Source organism: Chinchilla lanigera, unplaced genomic scaffold (assembly GCF_000276665.1).
Source record: "Chinchilla lanigera isolate Chin_1 unplaced genomic scaffold, ChiLan1.0 scaffold00062, whole genome shotgun sequence".
NCBI classification, from domain to species: domain Eukaryota; kingdom Metazoa; phylum Chordata; class Mammalia; order Rodentia; family Chinchillidae; genus Chinchilla; species Chinchilla lanigera.
In genome coordinates this window covers 1,739,495-1,759,600 of record NW_004955463.1, presented here as the reverse complement: position 1 = coordinate 1,759,600, position 20,106 = coordinate 1,739,495, and the positions used below count along the sequence as shown (strand labels likewise).

General features: G+C 36.2%; 1 protein-coding gene across 1 annotated transcript in view; it reads left to right on the top strand.

Moving 5' to 3' along the window:
* Tusc3 (tumor suppressor candidate 3) overlaps positions 1–20,106 on the top strand; it is a 214,412-nt gene that overhangs the window by 88,587 nt on the left and 105,719 nt on the right. Inside the window, exon 5 of the mRNA XM_005398343.2 lies at positions 8,323–8,463. Within this exon, the coding sequence (XP_005398400.1) occupies positions 8,323–8,463 (141 nt within the window). The remainder of the gene's footprint in view (positions 1–8,322; positions 8,464–20,106) is intronic.

Sequence of the window (20,106 nt, the reverse complement as noted above, 5' to 3'; positions counted from 1 at the left end):
TGGATTTATTTTGTTTGTTGCTATTTAGAGTTCTGAATGTGTCATTTATTTGTATGTCAAATTCTTTATTCATGTTTCAGAAATTTTCTGGCATTATTTCTGTAAAGAGGTTTTTAATGGCTTTTGTGCTATCTCCAGCTGCTGGATGATGGTGATAGTTATAATGTCGTCATACATTATATGATGATTATTGATGTTGTCATACAGGGGAGAAAAACTGATTACAACAGGTATGGCATCCTGGTTAAAGTAGTACAGTTAGCAGTAACCATAGACTTAAGTACAGGTTGGCTACTGACACACTGTGGTATCTGCTAGCCTGATTTCTTTTTTTTTTTTTTTTAAAGAGGTGATTTTTTTTAAATTCTAAAAATTAAAAAATTGACAGAACAACAATGAAGACAAAATCCAAACCACACAAAAACAAGAAAAATAATACATGACCTCAAGACAAAATGATAGGAATTCACAGTGGTTGCTAGCCTGATTTCTTTAGCCATAGGAGCAAATTGTACAATTATATAATATAATCCAACTTACACCAGGAACTTCTATGCAGTGATTTTACACTTAGTAGAGTGATTTTACCCTATTATGTAGGAGTTTAAGAGGGGTAGGGGTAGGATGGAGAGGTAGATGAGGTTAACTATAGTAGGAGTAAGTATGGTAGACATCTGGTGATCATCCGAGTTTTGGGTAATTGTAGGATAAAAGAGGGAGGAATTGAAAGGGAAAGCCTAGGTGTATTGAAGTGAACCAAAAAGAGAAGAGTCAATGTTGATTCACATGAAAGACTCAAAATCAAGCACGGTAGTTGAAAGAGGAAGACGATGAATAGAATAATACAGAGAAAAAGTTCAGAGATTTAAATTGTGAATGAGAGAGAAAAGATGGTAGAAAAGAAAAATGAAAGAAAAGAAGGAAGGAAAACAAAAAAGAAACAAAAATAACCACACAGAAAAAAATCAACAAACATAGTGATAGAAAAAACAGGGCAAAACAGAACAGAGAGAAAAAGAGAAAAGAAAAGGGAAACAAAACCCAAAAACAACAATAAAAATGAAACAACAAAGAGAAAGAGAAAACTAACCCAGCTGACTACCAAGAGGAAAGTCTATCAGAGTATAAAAATAGTGAGATTCCCCTAGTGTCTATAGTTCTGTGGTAGGTCCAAGTCTGATCCCAGAATGTATACTCTAGCCAGTAGTGGATGTATGCTGGGTTTGAGTCTGATTTTTATCTCTGGATTTGGGGGATGGGATTAGTTTTCTGTGGCCGGAGTTCTCCCCAGCCCTTTAAAAAAGAAAAGGAAAAAACGAAGGGAAAGTAAAAAAAAAGAAAAAGGGGTAGCCCTGCCCGCCCACTTGTGTTCTACGTGTCTTTGTCCCCAAGCACAAGGCTGATTCACGTAACTTAACAACTGATGGTTTGTATTATTACTGTTGCTTCAGACTTTCCTGTGCCACTAGTCTGGCCTGTCCATCCTTTGTACTCTAGCCGGGATCCTACTATGTCACTGGCATTCCTGACTGTCTCCTGTTCCTGAGTCCCCTCAATGGAGGGAGTGGGAGCTTGTCTTAGACTCTCCACTTGCCAGTTGCTGCAGCTCTGGGTCCCCCCATAGATTTTATACTAGGCTGATTAATTTGATATGTTGGAGCATTATCATAAGTCTACAAGATTTAAAAAAAAAAATTCTCCATGGCTATTTTCCTTGAATAGAGAAAACTGATAGCTGTAATTGATAAGTGAAATGTTGACAGATCAGGTGAATTCAGATGGTCTTTAGAATAATGGTTTGTTGATATTTTAAAGACCACTAAAAGGACATGAGTTAGGCATAGAGTAATTCCACTGCATAGAGATACATTAAAATGGTTCACTGATATTAATAATCAGAAATTCTAATTAAAAAGCAGGTGTAAAAGTTTTACCTATTTTGCATCATATGTAGAAAAAGGACTTATAGGGCAGGTGTGGTGGTACATGTCTGCAATCTCGTCTATTTGGGATGCTGAAGCAGTAGGATTGCCTGGCATATTCGAGCCCTTGAATTCAGACTGCAGTACCACAAAATGAAAACAAAAGCAAAACAAAAAAGAAAGGATGGAGAGCCATATGGAAAATTACTCATCACACGTCTCTCTTTTATGTGATCTAATAATTTCACTTCTAGGAACAGAATTTAATAGTGTAATTGTTTCATTTTTCTCACCGAGACAAAGTACTCACCACCAAAGTTAAAGGAAGAAAGATTTATTTAGCTTACGATTTGTACAGGTTCTAGTGTATAATTGGCTGGCTCCAAGGCAGGATGGCTTGGCCGAAGGGCATCTTTTCATAGTGGTGGAAGATAGCAAAAGCAATAAGAGGGGGAGATACAAGCTTCTTTTTGTCCCTTATATTGTATCTAGTCTGCTGGAATTAGGATGTTGCTAAACCAATCAGGAGACTTGTTTAGTAATCACACACCCTTAATCCTAGCTTCACATCCTCTAGATTCAGCGACCTCTGACAAAGCCCTATGACCGCATGAGGCTTAGGAGGCATATCTAGACATGAACCATAAGATTCTGCCCCTGCCCCACCAAAGACTTACGCACATCCATTTATTCAAAAGGCATTTAATCCATCTCTAAGAGTTGCCAAATCGTAATGGTTTCAGCATTGCTGAAAAGTCCAAGTCCCAAGTCTTTTTGAGATTTAAGGCAAATTCCTAGCTGTGAGCACCTGCAAATAAAAAGGTTAGACCTTCCCTGCATTCAGTGGCACAAAATAGACATTTCTATTCCACAAGTTACAAATGGGAATACAAATGACTAGGGCCAAAGCAAGTCCAAAATCCAGCAGGGCAAACATTAAGTCCTGTAGCTCCCTGTGCAGCATCTGAGGCAATCTGTGGCAGGATGTGAACTCTAAAGGGTTTTGGGTAGTTTCCTACCTGCAGCACTTCCAGTGGCTATAGGTCTCATTCCTTCTCTGTTTGGCCAGCTCTGCTCCCTCATTGCAGTTTTTCTCAGATGATCCAAGTTCCTGGCTTGTTCAAACTTCTGGGGTCTCCAGTGTACCTTTGACTTCACAGTCATAGTTTCACACACGGACCTTTCAGGGGCACACTGCCTGGCCTCCCAGGCCTTCTGAAATCTAGGTAGAAGCGTCCTGACTCCACAGCTCTTCCATTCTGCATGCACCTAAAACCAGCATCCTGTGGGTGATACCAAGGTCTGCTGCCAGGTACAGCTATCTCCAGGCTTCCTTCCGTCTTGGCTGTAGGGATCATTTGCCTGGATCACTGAGCTCTTGAATCCAATTCAGATGAACAAATTCTGCAGGCTTCTACGTTTTTGGAACATGCAGCTCTGGATATTTCTTCTCAAAGTCTTTTGCTTTTGCAGTTTTGAGTTTGCAATAGATGGTGTCTTACTGTTTCCTGTGATACCCTCAGGCCATCTTGTGTTCTCCTGTTCCTTCTCAGCATTGAAGATCTCTGGTCTGTCTTTGCAGTCCACAGCTCTGCCTTCTTTCTGGCCAGACTCAAAATGTTCTAAATTATTCTGCTGGGCTCTTTGCTCTTGATTCCCAACATAAATCTGGTTGAATAGTGGCCCCCAATAGTGGCCATGCCACTGCCTGAATATGAGACTGCCTTGAAATTTCTTCTGTCAGGTTAATTTAATTAATCTACTGCCCTTAATTTCAGTCTCAGGCAAAGTCTCTGGACATGAGCAAAATGCAAACTTTCTGCCAGTGCACAGCACATATCTTCTGGAGTCCATCAGCCAATGCAGTCCTTCTTCCCAGCAGAAAGCTCCTGAGCCTGGTTTTTATTAGGTTTCTGATCTTTTGAGCTCTGACCCAGAACCTCTCATAAAGAACAGCTTATGGCATTCCAGGGCTAGTTTTTCAACTGGCATCTCCAAACCTTTCCAAACTTTTCCCATAATCCATTCCCAAAAGCTCCTGAACTGCCTGGTCAGGTCTAGTCATAGCAACAACTCTACTTCTCTGGTACTTCTCAATTCTACTTCTCTGGTACTTCTCAATTCTACTTCTCTGGTACTTCTCAATTCTACTTCTCTGGTACTTCTCAAATTCTGTGTGTAGTAGAACTTAAGAGTGTAATCAAGGATGATTAAAATTCTTAGCTATAGGTATTTTTAAACAGCATTCATTCTAATGGAAAAAAAGCTAATGTCTAAAGTAAGAGGTTTAATAATTCTACAGTGGCATAACCAAAAAATGATTTGCAGGAATGTTTCACACAGATAGATGTTCAGCATGAGAAAGTATGGTTTAGAAAATTAGTATTAGAACACCTTTTATAATAATATAGCATAGCACTATTATTATACTATATTATCTGAAGTTTTGCTTTAGAGCATGACTTTGAATATAAGTTGAAATACACCATTTATTATGAAAGGAAATGAGCCCAAGTGTTGATGGTAATATCCATGTGAAAGGCTTATGGCAATTTTTCCTTGTACTATTTCCAGTATTTTCTAAACTAAACAGCCAGTTATTTAAAAGTCCACTTATGCTAGAGGCAGTACAGAAACATTAACTTTTATCAAAAGAGGCAAACACATTTATTCTGAGTAAGGGTGGTTGTGTCATCACTCATCTATATGATGTCATCACCTGTGTTGTAGATTTTATTATTTATTTTTTTATTTTTTAATTTTTTTGGTTTTTCTCTGGTACCGGGAACCGAACTCACGACCTTGCGCTTGCCAGGCAGGCACTTTGCCACTGAGCTAAATCCCCGGCCCCTGTGTTGTAGATTTTAGTGATTAAAACTAATTTCATAATTCCTTTCATTTTGTAAATATTTCAGCAAATCATTTATTATGCAGTATGTTAGTCATTTATCATTTATTATGCAATGTCATTAGTTGGTGCATTATGTATAGTATTGAGAGTACTAGTAATTCTATAAGAAATACTAAATTTTAAGTAGAAATGATTTCAACCTGTCTACCTATCACATTTATGTATCTTGCCAATTGATTTTTGAACTAAAAAAGTTATTTGGAAATAATTTCAACTTTAAAAAATATTAAAAATGAAAAAATAATAGAAGTAGTCCCAACATATATCCTTCCTCAAGTTTACCCATTGTTAGTATTTCATTGCATGAGCTTTGTGATTCTTAGTCTCCGTTGCATCCCTGTGACTTTTTCCATCTATATGCACGTGTTTTTTTCTGAAAAAATAGTTTCTGTGAATAGTAATTCACAGAACTATATGTGAATCTCATATGTTTATACTTGTATAATATTTTGTATTTATGCTGTTACTATCCTTACTAGCGTTTTGTCAGCTGAGCTAACATCCCTTTAGCACATTTTCCCGTCTTTCAAGATGAAGTCTAGAGTCAGTTATTTCATTGAAATGTATCTTTAAAGTCTCTTTTACTTTCTTTTTTTTTTTGGTTTTTGTCCGGTACCGGGAACCGAACTCACGACCTTGCGCTTGCCAGGCAGGCGCTTTTGCCGCTGAGCTAAATCCCCAGCCCCCTTTAAAGTCTCTTTTAACCTGGGATATTTCTATAGCTTATGTCCTTTAAAGATGCTGACACTTGGAAGACTATAACTCTATCCTACCTTGTAAATGTAAAATGACTTATTTGATTTGCCTGATGTTTACTTATGCTTGGATCCTGCTTATGTATTCTCAACTGTAATAATAAACAGGTCCTGTTTACTTTAATCACATGTATAAGCACAAGCCGTTTGTCTTTCCTTGGTAAAAATAATTTTGAATGTGGGATCAGAGTGTTTCTCATTCCTTCATTTATGTCTAATTATTTGTCTTTCCTTTTACCTCCTTTAAATTAATTGGCTGTTAAGATTCCTCAAGATCATTCGAATACTGTTTCTTACCCAACATTTACTCTTGGATATTGCAGCCAGTAATGATTCTTGCCTGATTCACTTTGCACTACTGTGGTTGCAAACTGATGATTCCAATTCTAGCTGTCTCTCCATATTTCTTGTTGGCTTTCAGTATTCTGCTGTTATTAAGAGTTCCACTCCTTTTATCTGTTTGTGTCTTTCAGTCACCTATTTATCATTGGTATAGGATTATGAATTGCATTTTAGATTATAAGTATTTTTAAAATATTCACATATTAATTATGTTTTGATATTTAAAAATAATTTTCTGGTGAGGAAGAGACTGCCCTTCCTGGTGCAGCCAGTTTTTATGGATAACAGAGAACGCAGGCAAGAGTCTGTCTTTGATAGACAGATTAATCAGTCCGGAGGCTTACCTCCTTTCTCAGGCCTGTCCATCCCAGGGAACAGTGCCCTTCTACTTTACTCATCTCAGGGCCAGGCCAGACAATTAGAAAACACTTCTACAGGCCCTATTGCACCCAAATTATCCAAACCAGTCAATCTTAAACTGTTCACTCACCTGGCCCTGTCTTTCCCAAGAAAACTCTAACAAGGGCAGTGGCCTAACCTTCGTCTGGCTCCTGTTTTCTGTCACTTAGCTGCTCTGGTTTCTTCCTTATGTAGTCCTGCATGCTGTATAATGTCTTTTGTCTTCAGGATCTGTGAATTGCTGTTTTTTCCTAAATTTCTGTAATTCCTGACTGATCGTGTCACAGAACAATACATAATGCATTATTCATACCCTTATGGTTTGTAATCTATTGCTGTTCTTAATTTGGTACTAAAATTATTCTGCATTTGATTAATGGGAGCTTCTTCGTGCTGATATCTGTACCTCCATCTTTATTTTTCAAATACTTTCAAATTTTCTGACATAAAAATTCGTTCTAGGCTCTTACTGCATCTGCCTGTACAGCTGGTCTACCCAGCAATCAGTCATCTCTTCCTAGGATCCTGGTTCCTTTCAGTAGGAAATGTTTTCAGAACCCAGAGCTATATGTACTGTTCAAGTTACAAAATCATACTAGTTGTATTTATTTCTAAAAAAGAGGTTTTATGGCTTAAAGGAGAACATCAACAAAGTGAATAGATAGCCCACATGGGGAAAGCCTTAGCAGGTCATTTTTCTGATGAGATTCATACCTGCTTATATGTGTTTTTTAAATTTAATAGTAAAAAGACAAAATCTGATTTAAAATGGGCAAAGGATCAGAATAAACATTTCTGTGAGGAACATATAGAAATAGTGACTAAACATCTTAACATTGTCCATCACCAGGGAAAAACAAATTAAAGTGCAAGAAGGTACCACTTCACTTGGAGTAAGATAGCTACAAACAATGTCAGGTAATAAGCACTGGTGAGGAAATCGAGAAGTTGGAAGCCTCATATCCAGCTGAGGAGATGTCATATGGTAAAGCCACTGTGGTAACAGCCTGGCAGTTTTTCGAACTGTAAAAGATGGAGGTTTCCGCATGATCCATCATCATTCCACTCCTTGGTTTCCAGGGAAGAAAAATGAAAACATATGTCTACAACAAAAACTTGCATATGAATGTTTACAGTAGCATTATGTGTAATAGCCATAAGATGGAAACAGCTCATATGTCTATCAAATAATGAATGGAGAAATACAATGTGGTAAAGCCATACTAGGGAATGTTATCTAGTCATAAGCATGAATGAAGTACAGTATTGATGTGTGTTCCTACAGGGATAAACCTTGAAAACATTATACTAAATGAAGGAAACCAGTTATAACAAACTATACATTATATGGAAGCCTATATTATATTTTCTGTCTCTGGAGACAGAAAATAGGTTAGTTCTTACCTAGGGTGACAGTTTGGGGGGTAACATGTGGAAGACTAGAGGTGAAAATTCTGGTGATAGCTGTAATATTTGTGAGCATACTAAAATCCATTGAATTATGTACACTTTGGGTGAATAGTATGGCATGTGGGTTATATTTTAGTAAAGCTGTTTCTAAAATCTCAAGTTGACAATAGGTTTCTTTTTTTTTTGATACCGGGCATCAAACTCAGGCAGGCACTTGTGCTGCTGAGCTATATCCCCGGTCCAAATATCTCAAATTAAAATTTTACAAATTCGCCCCCATCTCATTGCTACCATTTACTAGATGATCCGGGGTAAAGCATAGCATCTCTGGTTGAGTTACATGTATATGGTTTGCATATAGTTGAGTGTACTCATCCAAAATGCAGAGAAAGCCCTTTCACCAACCCGTTATATTTTTAAATCACATATTTTTACCTCATAAAAAGTTTTAATACCAGATGTAAAGGTAGGGTGACATATTTCTGAATTCTTCATGTTGAAGATTGGAAGGACTAGAATATGGTCAAGGGAAAAGTTTAGCATTTCTCCTTCCCTTTCAAAAATTTTCATTGCGTTTTTGCAGATTCGAGTTTTCAGACCACCCAACTACTCTGGCACCATTGCTTTGGCCTTGTTAGTGTCACTTGTGGGTGGTTTGCTGTACTTAAGAAGGAACAACTTGGAGTTCATCTACAACAAGACTGGTTGGGCCATGGTGTCTCTGGTATGTTGTCATGTTTTCCTTTTTTCTCTATTTTGTTGCATAGTAGTATGAGATTTAAAAATTAACAAAATATGACTTTTACTGTAATGAAATTCAGTCTTAATGAGAAGATTTGACTTTTTATGACTGGGATAACTCAGTATAAATTCACTGTAAATTTATGCAATTTTCCTATTACTTTAATGTCCCTCAGTACTTGGCTCATTACAAGTGCTAAGTAAATACATGTTTGAATATATTTAGAAACATGGTTGGAATTAATAAGAATTAGTAGCTTGGAGTAATTTACAAACAGAAGCGATTTGTAAATGTACTTATTCTCTATTTGTTATTCAAAAGCTATTCCTTTTGCCTCCTGTATATGCCTGATTTCTGTTAGGTACTGGGGACATAAAGATAAGACATAGACCCTGTCTATAATGAATTCATTATGGAAATAACTATTTGGTATACACTGTGAGGGAGGTGAGCAAAGCTGAGAGAGCCATAGTAACAAAGTAAAGACACTTGAGTAGGACAGCAGCTGGATTTTGAAGAGTAAATGAAATTCTAAAGTTGTTAAGGCCAAATAATCACCATACGTGAAGCTTTAGATAGTCAGAGAATTAGTTTGCTGTGGCTGCAGTATTGTTAGCGAAGCAAGGACGTGTAAGAGATGACCCTGGAGAGGGGACAAGACAACTCTGCACTGCTGGAGTATGGATTTTTATCCTATAGCCAGTGGGAAGCCACTAAAATATTCTGTGACAAATGACATGACCAAGTTTATGTGATCAGTGATCTCTGCTAGCAGGGAGCAGTGGATGGAAAGGGGTGAGTTTGGTAGAGGAATGAGTGGTTCAGAAGAATCCAGAATCCAGCTAGAAGAATCCAGCTGCACATCCTTGTATTTCATTTTCAGCAAAAGTGACTTTCTTCATTTGATTATGATCATGCTGCATTTCTTTAATTAGCTAGTAAAAATGAAATGTAAACATTCTGTGACTAACACATATTCAGCATGTGATATTTCTGCTTTTTAATAGCTCTAGTAATTAAAATATTAGTGTAAAAGTAGGTGTTATAAGCAGTGGCGCAAAATTTACATTATGCAAATAGACAAAATATTACTAGAAAATTGTTTTTGTGGTGTATATTGTATTAATACTATTTTAACTTCATTATTTTGTAAGACGTGACTATTAAGCAGAAAATTGTAATATTGCATTAATAGTCTGATAGATTTACATGTGTGTTTTTGTGTGTGACAACTGAAACATATAAAAAGATAAGTTGATCTGTGCTGTGTCAGTGTTCCTGTGTTTTACTTAGTTATTCAGTATCAAACTTAACTTGAGATACTGTAATCTCAGAGAACAGCTGAAACAAGCAAAGAGATAAACCTAGATAATCGATAGAAAGATTAAAGTGGAATACTAAAATATATATATATATATATATAATCAATACAAAAATATGAAAGAGAACAGAGGAAGAACAACAGATTTAGAAAGGAGTACAAATTTTTAAAACATGCCAGACCTAAATAAGTCACTTCCATGTATTTATGTGAACTAAAGGTAGACTTAATCCCCCAATCAAAAGGCTGATATTGTTGGGCTGGATAAAATGCAGTAGCATAGTGGGTGCTTCACAGGAGAAATACTCTAAAGGGAAAGGCACTGAAAACAAATGAGTAGAGAAGTACATACTCAAAAGACCTAAATGAATGGAGAGATTTGCTATGTTCATTATCACAAGGCTTAATGTGGTATTTCACATTTCCTTCGGATTCTGATGGATTTGAAGATCTGGCAATTAAAATCCTGACAGGTCTTTTAGAATAAAAACCTGAAGTTAATATAGAAAGTCATAGATGACCTGGAATAGTCAAATAACTTTTGAAAGTAAAAGAACAAAATTGGAGGACTTACATTCTATGAATAAAAGACTTACCGTGAAGTTACAATAATTGAAATAGTGTAGAATTGAGCTAAAAATAGACACCTAGATCATTGGGATAGAATATAGGGTCCAGAAAAAACATGTATACATACGTGGTCAATTCAGTTTTTAACAAACATAGAAAGTAGTCCTATGAGAAAAATACAGTCTTTAAAAAATGATGCTGAAAAATACCCATATGTAAATAATAAGCCACTTTTCTCACATTGGATATAAAAAATACTCACAATGGATTGTAGTTCCATATATCTTCTGTTGGGAGAGGGATATAGTACCTGGGAGGTTCTTCTGGAAGAGCACAGAAAAGCTTTGTGACCAAAAGAATGAACATAAAAGAAAACAAAAGATAAGTTAGACTTCATGAAGGCTCAAAATTTCTGCTCTTTGAAAGATACCATTTAGATAATGAAAACACCATCTATAATCCATAGACCGAGAGAAAATACTTAGAGACCATCGATAAGGGACACATTTACAGCATATAAAGTCTTAATAATATTCAGTAACAAGAAACTCAAAAACTTGTTTTTAAAAATGGACTGCCCGCTTATTGATTAAAATGGAGTAAAGACATGCTAGCTTCCCAGGATATACAAACATAAAAACCGGAGAGAATCTGAGACTTGGGTATTTGATGCATCTCAAAATCAAATGTCAATAGACAGACTAGGTAAGCACACCAGCATTCAGAATGGATGTAATTAGCATACAGTTAGGATTTTTTTTTTAATATTTTGGTTGTTTGAATTCAGTCCAGGATAAAACTTAGAAGTGAACAGCCATGCAGACAGAAAAGTATCTAGGAGATACTCTAGTTTTGAGCCAAGAAGCAGGGAAGGGAAATTTGAAAAGCTTAAAGATAAAGAGCAGATGAGTCCTTAGGTGTTTGTTTTGTTTTGAAATCTCTCCTTTATCTCTGTTCCCTTTTCACTAGAACCCCCAGGAAGTCTTGAAGTGATAGAGCAGTGGAGGGAGTGCAAGTAGCTTGCCTGGTATCTGGCCATGGGTTTTCAAGGATGCAGACAGGAGGAGCAACCGGCAGTTATTTCCTGCTGAGAATTCTGGAGTGGGAGCTGGGGTGGACACACAGGAGGGTCTACTGGCTTTTTGGGGAGTGCCAAAGCAGCTGAGATGCCTTCCTCTTGTCCAGTGCTGTCATGCACCATGGCAGAGTTTGTAGAGGGGTCTAGTTGTCACATGCATACCAGCTTTTCTGCTTGTTGGTTGAGACAGGCAGTACTGTGTTATATCCAAGGAGTCACCACCATGAGCCTCATCAAGACTGAGAGCAGCCTGGGCCTGTCTACCTTCCAGGTAACACGGAGGTGGCTGTCATGGCTGCTGCCGCTGCTGCTTGTGCTATGCAATCTTGCTCTCAGGACACTCTGAGGAGAAGTCTGTAGTAACTCATCGTACATGGCATGACCCACTGCCTTTGACAAAGTCACCTTCTTTATCTTGAAAGAAAACTAATCAGGTTCTAAAATCTCTCCTTTGAAGAGAATAGTCCTTGAAGGGCACTGTTTTCCCACCATTTAATTTGTAGGCATTTATTAGAATCAAGGACCCACTCAGAGTTAGTACTTTTTCTTTCTTAGTGTATGTTTGCATTACATAATATTATATTTATCTTGAGGAATTGATATATATACATATCACATCTTAATATCCCTTTCATCTCCACAGACTGCCTTCCTGATTTCTACTATGCCTCTTATTTCACTCTTTAAATTACTTACATTTTGAGTGTCTATTCATTTGATTTCTCTTTGGGTCAGAGTTAAGTAGTTAGTGGACGCACCTCTTTTCCTAAGCACTTCACCTGTTTTTGGTTTCTTTGTCAGAGGATGGTAAGTAGTGGTTAGGAAATTGCTTCTTGGCAGTTTTAGTTTCTTTCCTGGATTGTTTTTTGATCTATCAGGCAGGTTTTACTGGGCTAAAAAAAAAAAAAAAAAAAGGGCCAGTGGTTCTTTTTATAACCTAAAAGTTACTATAAACAACTTGCAAATAGTCTCTGAGACCCGTTGGCATTGCTGGTGGAGTGCCCTGTGGCGTCCTTTTCCCGTGACCAGTTCATCAAATGCCTTCGAGACCCTCAGGCTCTTGGAAAATCCTAAATTACTTCCAAGAATGTTCTGAGAGACGTTCAGAATATTTACTGTTCCAGAACACATTCTGCCCAACTGCTTAACCTCTCACTGTGCCAGTTTGTTGAGCTTGCAGGAGGCAAGGTGATCAATGAAGATAATTAGCACAATTGAAGCTAACAGTGTTTATTCACTTATGGAGTCAGTGTGAGGAAGAGATTAAAATGTCACCGCCCCAGTGTTTCGTTTTTTCCCCAGCATGACACTGGGTGAAGGTTAGGTGATACTCAGTGCAGGTAGGAGCTCATCTTACTATAGAGTCCCTCAAAAGGCCTTTGATAGTCCTGTTGCAGGTGGTTAGGGAAGGTCTAGGAGTAGCATTCTTAGGTTAGATTGAAGAAAATGCCTCAGCCAAGGTACCTTGATAAGGTCTCCCTGGGGGAAAATGGTAAGTACCTCGCCTAAGGCTCCTGAATGGAATAGACATGCAGATGTACGTGTAAGCATGATTGCCTTAGGGTGGGCGAGTTTGAATCCTTAGCTACAAGTCCTTCCACAAAGCTGTAATGCTTTGGCTCTGTGCTTAGTCTGGTGTGGGAAGGCCAGCCCACCCCAGTCTGCCACCTCAGACCTTTAAATGCTCAGGTTTGAAAGATGAACAAATAGGATCCTACCTTGGAGCCAGACTTCAAATATTAAACAAGAGGAATCTAGTGTACTCACAAGGCAAATAGAATTTAAGACAAAGTTGACAGAGACATAAATAGTTACAATGTAAAGATTAAGAGGAGAATCCACTGCTTTGACTTTCAGGATACACAGGCTGAAAGTGAAGAGATGGACAAAATATTGCAGGTAAATGGTAACCAAAAGAGCACAAGGAATGGCTGTATTTACATCAGACAAAATAGATTTCAAGTCCAAATCAGATGAAGAGGGTCATTCCATAATAACCAAGGAGTCAGTTATCAGGAGCGTACAGCACATGTGCACTTGTGTGTACACCCAACACTGGAGCACCTAAATGTACGTGGTATGATTGGAAAATATAGTGAATATTTAATTTAAAGTTTATTCACTGAAATACATACTACTGTTAATCCTCCTCAGAATACTCCCCCTGATACATCCCATCCTGCTTGCCACTTTTTGAAGTAGTTGTGGAAGTCTTCCTTCCAAAATTTAAACAAAAAAAATAGAAGCACCATCTGATCCAGCAGTCCCACAGCTGGGTAAATAACCAGGGGAAATGAAGTCTATGCCAGAGACATTTGCAGTCCCATATTCACTGCAGCATTATTCACAATAGCCAATAATGGAATCAAGTATCTGCTAATGGACAAATGGGTAAAAAGATTGTGGAGTGTAGATGGACATGCACACATGCAGTGGAGTATTTGTCCTGATAAGAGAAAGGAATCCTGCCTTTTGCAAAACCATTGACTAACCTGGAGGACGTTATGCTTCATGGTATAAGCCAGGCACAGAATGGAAGTAGTGCATGATATTACTTATATGTGGAGTATAAAAAAGTGGACCTCATAGAAGGAAAGAATAGAATGATAATAGGTAGAGCCTAAAGAATGGTGGAAATGAGATGTTAGAGTGCCCGTAATGCAAGTTGATTAAATTCTTGAGATTTAATGCATAGTGTGGCCTATGAATTAATATACTGTGTACTTGAAATATGCTACAGAAATAGATCTTAAGTGATCTTATATATGTAAATAATAATGCAGCTGTGTTAGAGGAATGACTTATATCTTGATCATGTTGATCATTTCACAATATAAACATGGCAAAATATCATATTGTAAACTTAAATATATTTTTATTCATCAACTATACTTTTAACAAAACTGAAAGAAAATATGCAACAGCAAAATAGTACACCTAGGCTATTACTATGGTTAATTTAAAACCATATATCTAAGAAAAATGCTTGTAAGACAGTAAGTGAAGATGGAAAGCATTTCACACAAGAAATGAAAGAAGTGGTAGCCACCTTGAATGATTTTAATTGCCTCCATTAAGGAGTGGTAGCTGACAAGACAAAACAAAAGCTAAGGAGGTAATCAATGTACTGTGTTATTGGTATGCATGTGTTAATATAAATAAGCATATGATTTACACTGTATACCCAGCAAACAAAAATGGTATATTCTTTCAAGCACACAAGGGACCTGTATAGATTATGATCATGAAATTCATCATGAAAAAGGTCCATAAATCTCAAAAATCACTATAATGTGCATTCTGTATTATATTTTTGTTACTAATATAGTTAATAAAAAATAGTATTTAAAAACAAAGTCGTGTTTGGAAATTAACAACTTCTAAATAAGAATAGAAGTTACAGCATACCAAAACTGGATTAAACAGATGTGTGTACATATACTAGTCTTTTAGGTAATTTTTGGAGTCCTATATGATTTGTTAAGAACACAAGAATATTTTAAAGTTATTTCAGCAAGAAGCTATGAAATAAGAATAAACTAAGAAGTGATATTAATTAAGCAACTAATCAAGTTAGAATAATTTATGGAACTAAAAGGTGTTTTGTAAAAGCTGGCTCTGTGAAGGCATTAATGAACCAGACATACTTGATAGGAACTGATTGAGATAAAAATGATAGAAGTCACAGAAATAAGATGAAAATAAAACAACACATAAACCTAGATACAGTTCTTTTAGAATCAAAGAATAATATGTGTTAATTTATTATATACAGCAAAAGGACAGGTATTTAGGAAAATATACATAACTGAAATTATTTTAGTAGGAAATATAAATAATAATAAAACAGTAACCATTAAATAAATGTAGTCAGCATTTAGGAGACTTTTATATCCTTCATACGAAACATTTTCATTGACAGATGCCTCTTATCCAAGCTACTGAGGAGGCCAGGGCAGGAGGCGAGCCTGAACAACATAGAGAAACCCCATGTGAAAAAAAGTTTTCTTTGGAACATGGTTCTACTTTGTTTTTAACATTACCCATTTTCCTCTTGGAAATTAAACACATCATAACAAACAACAATGCGTCTCTATAAGTACACTTCCAAATGCCTGGAAGACAGAGAACTTGACATTCTCTATAGAAATTTTACCGGCAGTAAAGGAAACCAGCAAAGCTAACTCAAGATGGTCCCCTTTGTAAAGGTCCCTTTTCATGAGGGGAGCACAGAGTGCTCAAGAGACCTTAGTGTTAGTGGGAGGTCTTGAAATTTGGCAGGAAGTGCATATTCCATGAAGATGGAGGTTACTTTTCAGAGAAGGAATAGTTGTCATCCGACCTTTGCAATGGAAAGTTATCTAGGAAGGTGACAAATGATAGATCAGATAATGGTGAAGAACCCAAAGGTAGAAGAATTAGGAAAATACAAGATAGATGTATCCCGATAAAACTGCTTAGGATGGTGATGATTGTGTTTTCATAAAGAAGTCAAGCAGCAAAGATTTAGTGGTAGAGTCCTGTGTGAACTTAGGTTTTGAGAGAGAAAAGGGGGTATGGATACACTGTAGTGTTCTCTTTTAAGGAAGCCAACAAAACTTGAGCTGCTGAGCTTTGAACTCTACCTCCCATGCAGAGTAGCCCTTATTAATAGCTGGTTCGGGAAATTGGGCCTTATTCAGACACAAGCAATAGAAAAAGTATGAACAGAGGAGCTAGTGGTGTCTGCACATTTACAGTGTAAGAACAATTTGTGAATGAGAACAGTATTTCTCTACAGATAATTTACAGATAATTATGTAACCAAAAGTTCTTATTACACAGTTTATAGAAATTACAAAGGTCATTCTTCTATTGAGAACAGAATAGTTACAGCTCTCAGGAAGGAACATAAGATCAGTTAGGAAAGTTCAGAGAAGGGATGATCAAAGCAGAGGTGTGTGTTACATGGTAAATTTTGCTTACATAGAAGCAGAAATTCTAAAAAAAATTACTCCCAATCAAACTGAGCTGTGTATAAAATAGCAAAAGCCAGGTTAGAGGAATGGCTCAATATTAGGGGAAGTATAAGTTAATTGTAAGGCATGACATTAATTGTTTAAAGAAGAAATGTAATTAGAATAATGGATATGGTTAGACTTTGTAGAAATTAAGTTACAACTCACTAGTCATAATTTAACACACTGTAACTTCCAGTGAACATTCTCCTTTAGATAAAAGTATTTCTATTGAAAACGCTAGCAAATATCTTAGTGAAAATTTAGAATTAGGCGTGCAGTTTTCCCCTGTTCTTCATTTTATTAATAGAACTAGTCAAGGTACAAGAGTAGAAAAAAATACTGGGAATAATAATTGTAAAAGAAGGGCCTTGTCATTATTGCCTCTAATTAGCCACTTGAGAAATTCAAAACAGTCATGGAAAATAATAATATAATTAGTACTAAAGTCCAACAGTTTTTCTCAATTCATGGTCAAGATCCAAAACTCTTTGGGATTTTTAGAGCACTGAACAGTGTAGATACATAATTGAAAATTAAATCTCTTTCATAATACAAAAACTGTGAGATACTCAGAAGGAAATGAAATAAAATTATGAAATATTTATAAATAGAATGTTGAAATTAAAAGTGTTATATCATACATTTTGAATGGTACAATACGTTTTTACAGCTAATTGTCAGTTTTGTTTGTCTTCTTACAGTAACCCTGTAGCCTTCCTATTCTATTTTCATCAAAAAGTTAGGGGTCTTTGTGACTGAAGTTGGAGAAGGTAAAAACTGAAAAGCAGCCTAGGCAGTGATGTTACATCACTTTCATCTTTTGTAATAATAGCTGAAGCTTATGTATTCAAACAGAAACATGGGCTTTGTAGTAGATAGAAAAAAGTTAAGTTAAAGTTTAAATTTTTAAGAATAATAAAGATAAGATTTATTAAAGAATTTCTGAAAATAGATTAATTAATTACAGTCTTTTAGAGTATTTAGACACTGGGTGATCTTAATCACCTTAGTCATTAAATGTGTTTTGGATTTTGTCCATACACTTTTAAATTGCAAGTTGTTTCATTAAATCTACTTAGGTTTTGTGGTTAAAAATATGATATTTCTTTCAAGATATTGTTGGAAAATTAAAATTCTTTTGATATTCATCGAACATTGATATCACACTAAATCGTATGACTGTTTTACTCTTAAAAGAAACTTACATAGTGTTCTTTGAATTCTTATTCTTTAAGAGTAACCTCATAATTACTGTAATACTTGGCATTACTTCTGTAGTATTGGATCTCTTTTCTTTTGGGGAGTATGTTTTATATTTACTCCTTACACTAACTGTGCAAAGTAGTTTGCATCTCCCTCGTATTATAAATAAAGATACAAAGATTTGGCTAAAGTCAGTTTGCTAAAGCTCACACTGCTACAAAGTAACTGAACTGGGATCTGATCCCATATACCTGATTGCAAGCTCTGGCTTCTCCAAACCTGAGCAGATATCTTATATGTTGGATATTTAAGCTAGTGGATGTAGTGAGCCATCGTGATGGCAAATAAATGTATAGAAGAACATTTGTATAATGTATGAATGGTAAATACGTCAAAAGATAAATTTTCTTATAATCCTCTGTTATATCACGCGTATTGTTTGAATCCTGAAAAACTTTAGTTTGAATCCTAGAAAACTAATTAACTTGGCATAATAGAAAATATTTTGTAATATTCACAAACACATACTTGAGAAGCAAATCTTGGCAGGTATGCCTGCTCCCCAGTGGCGGCCTTTTATAAGTCAAGAACAGACTGGGAAGAACAAACATGTTTTTCAAACAGTATACTTTAAAGCTTGACACTGATTGAATAATTCTTCCCTGAGCTTTTTATGTAATTTTCTCTTATCTCCCCTTGCTTTTTTTTCCGTTAGTATAGACACTTAAACTCCACCCTTAAACTCATGGTATCTTTTACTTACTTGTCCATAGTTTATGGAAACTAAGTCAGGTAAGCAAGAAGGTCAAGACACAAAGTGTTTGTTTCCATTTTCTGCCTCATTCTACCATCATTATTGTCCTTATCACCACCACCAAACTTCATTCTTCTTTTATAAAAGGAAAAACTGGATTTGCTCCTTTCCTTTCTCTCTTAAACTGTTACTGAAAATTTTTTTAGAGAGTTTTAAGAGGCTGTCTTGGTTACTTTTCTCTTATTGCTGAGGCAACATACCTGATGCCCGGAATTAAGGAAGGAAAGGTTTCTTTAGCTCACAGTTTGTGGAGGTTTCAGTCCATACTTGTCTGGCTCTAAGGCAGAGTGGCACATGGCAGAGGGAAACAGTTCATGGTGGTAGAAAACAGCAAAGCAACAAGAACAAAAGGAAGGAGCAGCAGCTGGGGAGAGTAAGCCTCTTTCCCTCTGTTATATTGTGTGCAGGCTGTCTGCCACCCAGCGGATATAGCACTCACACCCATAATCCCAGCACTGGACCATGAATCAGTCATAAAGTGTAGAAGCCCACACTCATGACTGCATGAGCCTTTCAGGGGACATCCAGATGTAAGCCATAACAGAGGCTATCCAAAATTCCAACCTCTTTATTCAGATTCTCAAATATGTACCTGCTTAAAATAACCAATCTCATTTTTCTTTGGGTGTTAGAATATATATTTTAGAAGTTTTGGCAAATTATTATCATCAGATTTATAGAAACTCTTATGAAAGCCTTGGATTGCACAACAAAAGGATAGTTTGTAAAGTAAAAGAGTAATGTACTGTATCACTTCAGTAATACATTTATAAATCTATATTTAGAATGAGAAAAACAATGTGATACAGAATCTCTGTGCCCATGCTACTACTTAGTAAAGGACAAGACTAGGTACAGTTAAGTGTGTCAATTAGCGTAAAGAGCCCTTACCTCTGATTAGACTGTATTGTATGGCTGGTGTTTTTTTTCTTTTTCATTGTTGTATTTATTTTGTTGTACATGACTCATCAGTAAGATAAGAATGAAGAAAATACTGGGCACAGTAAGTTATAGTGCTTTACAGTATAGGACAGAGGCAGAAAACTTACAATTTCCTGACAAAGAAGATAGGTAAATACTAAAATGTGTAAACATGTTAGACCTTTCTGATCTCTGACTTTAAAAAAAAAAAAGTAGAGGGGTACTCAGAGTCAGTTTTGCTGCTTCATGCTCCTAAGAGGTAAAAAGAGCTTGTTGACTATTATTTATGGAAGCTGATTATGAAAAGAATACATGTCATTGATTGGTTCTGTTTTCTCTTTTTGTCTCCCCTAAACATGGACTATGATGGACAGAAAGCGTGCATGTTACCTGCTTTGTGATATGTTTAAAGTAGAATGGCTGAGTAAAATTCTGACTATGTCAGTGTAGAATTTCAGGGAGAATAGATAGATGTACAATTCATAGATTTCAAAGAACAATATTTAGTTGGAATATCAAAATAAATTAAAATGATCTTTGTGGCATCCTCAGGCTCTTTGTAGTCAACTATCATTTTGAAACATACGGTATTAGTGTGATGAATGGTAATATTCATTTCAAACACAAAGGAAAACATTCTGAGGATCTGCAGTTACAAACATGGAAGATAAAACACTGTCTAAAAAAAAAAATCTAATAACCCAACCTTATTATCGCA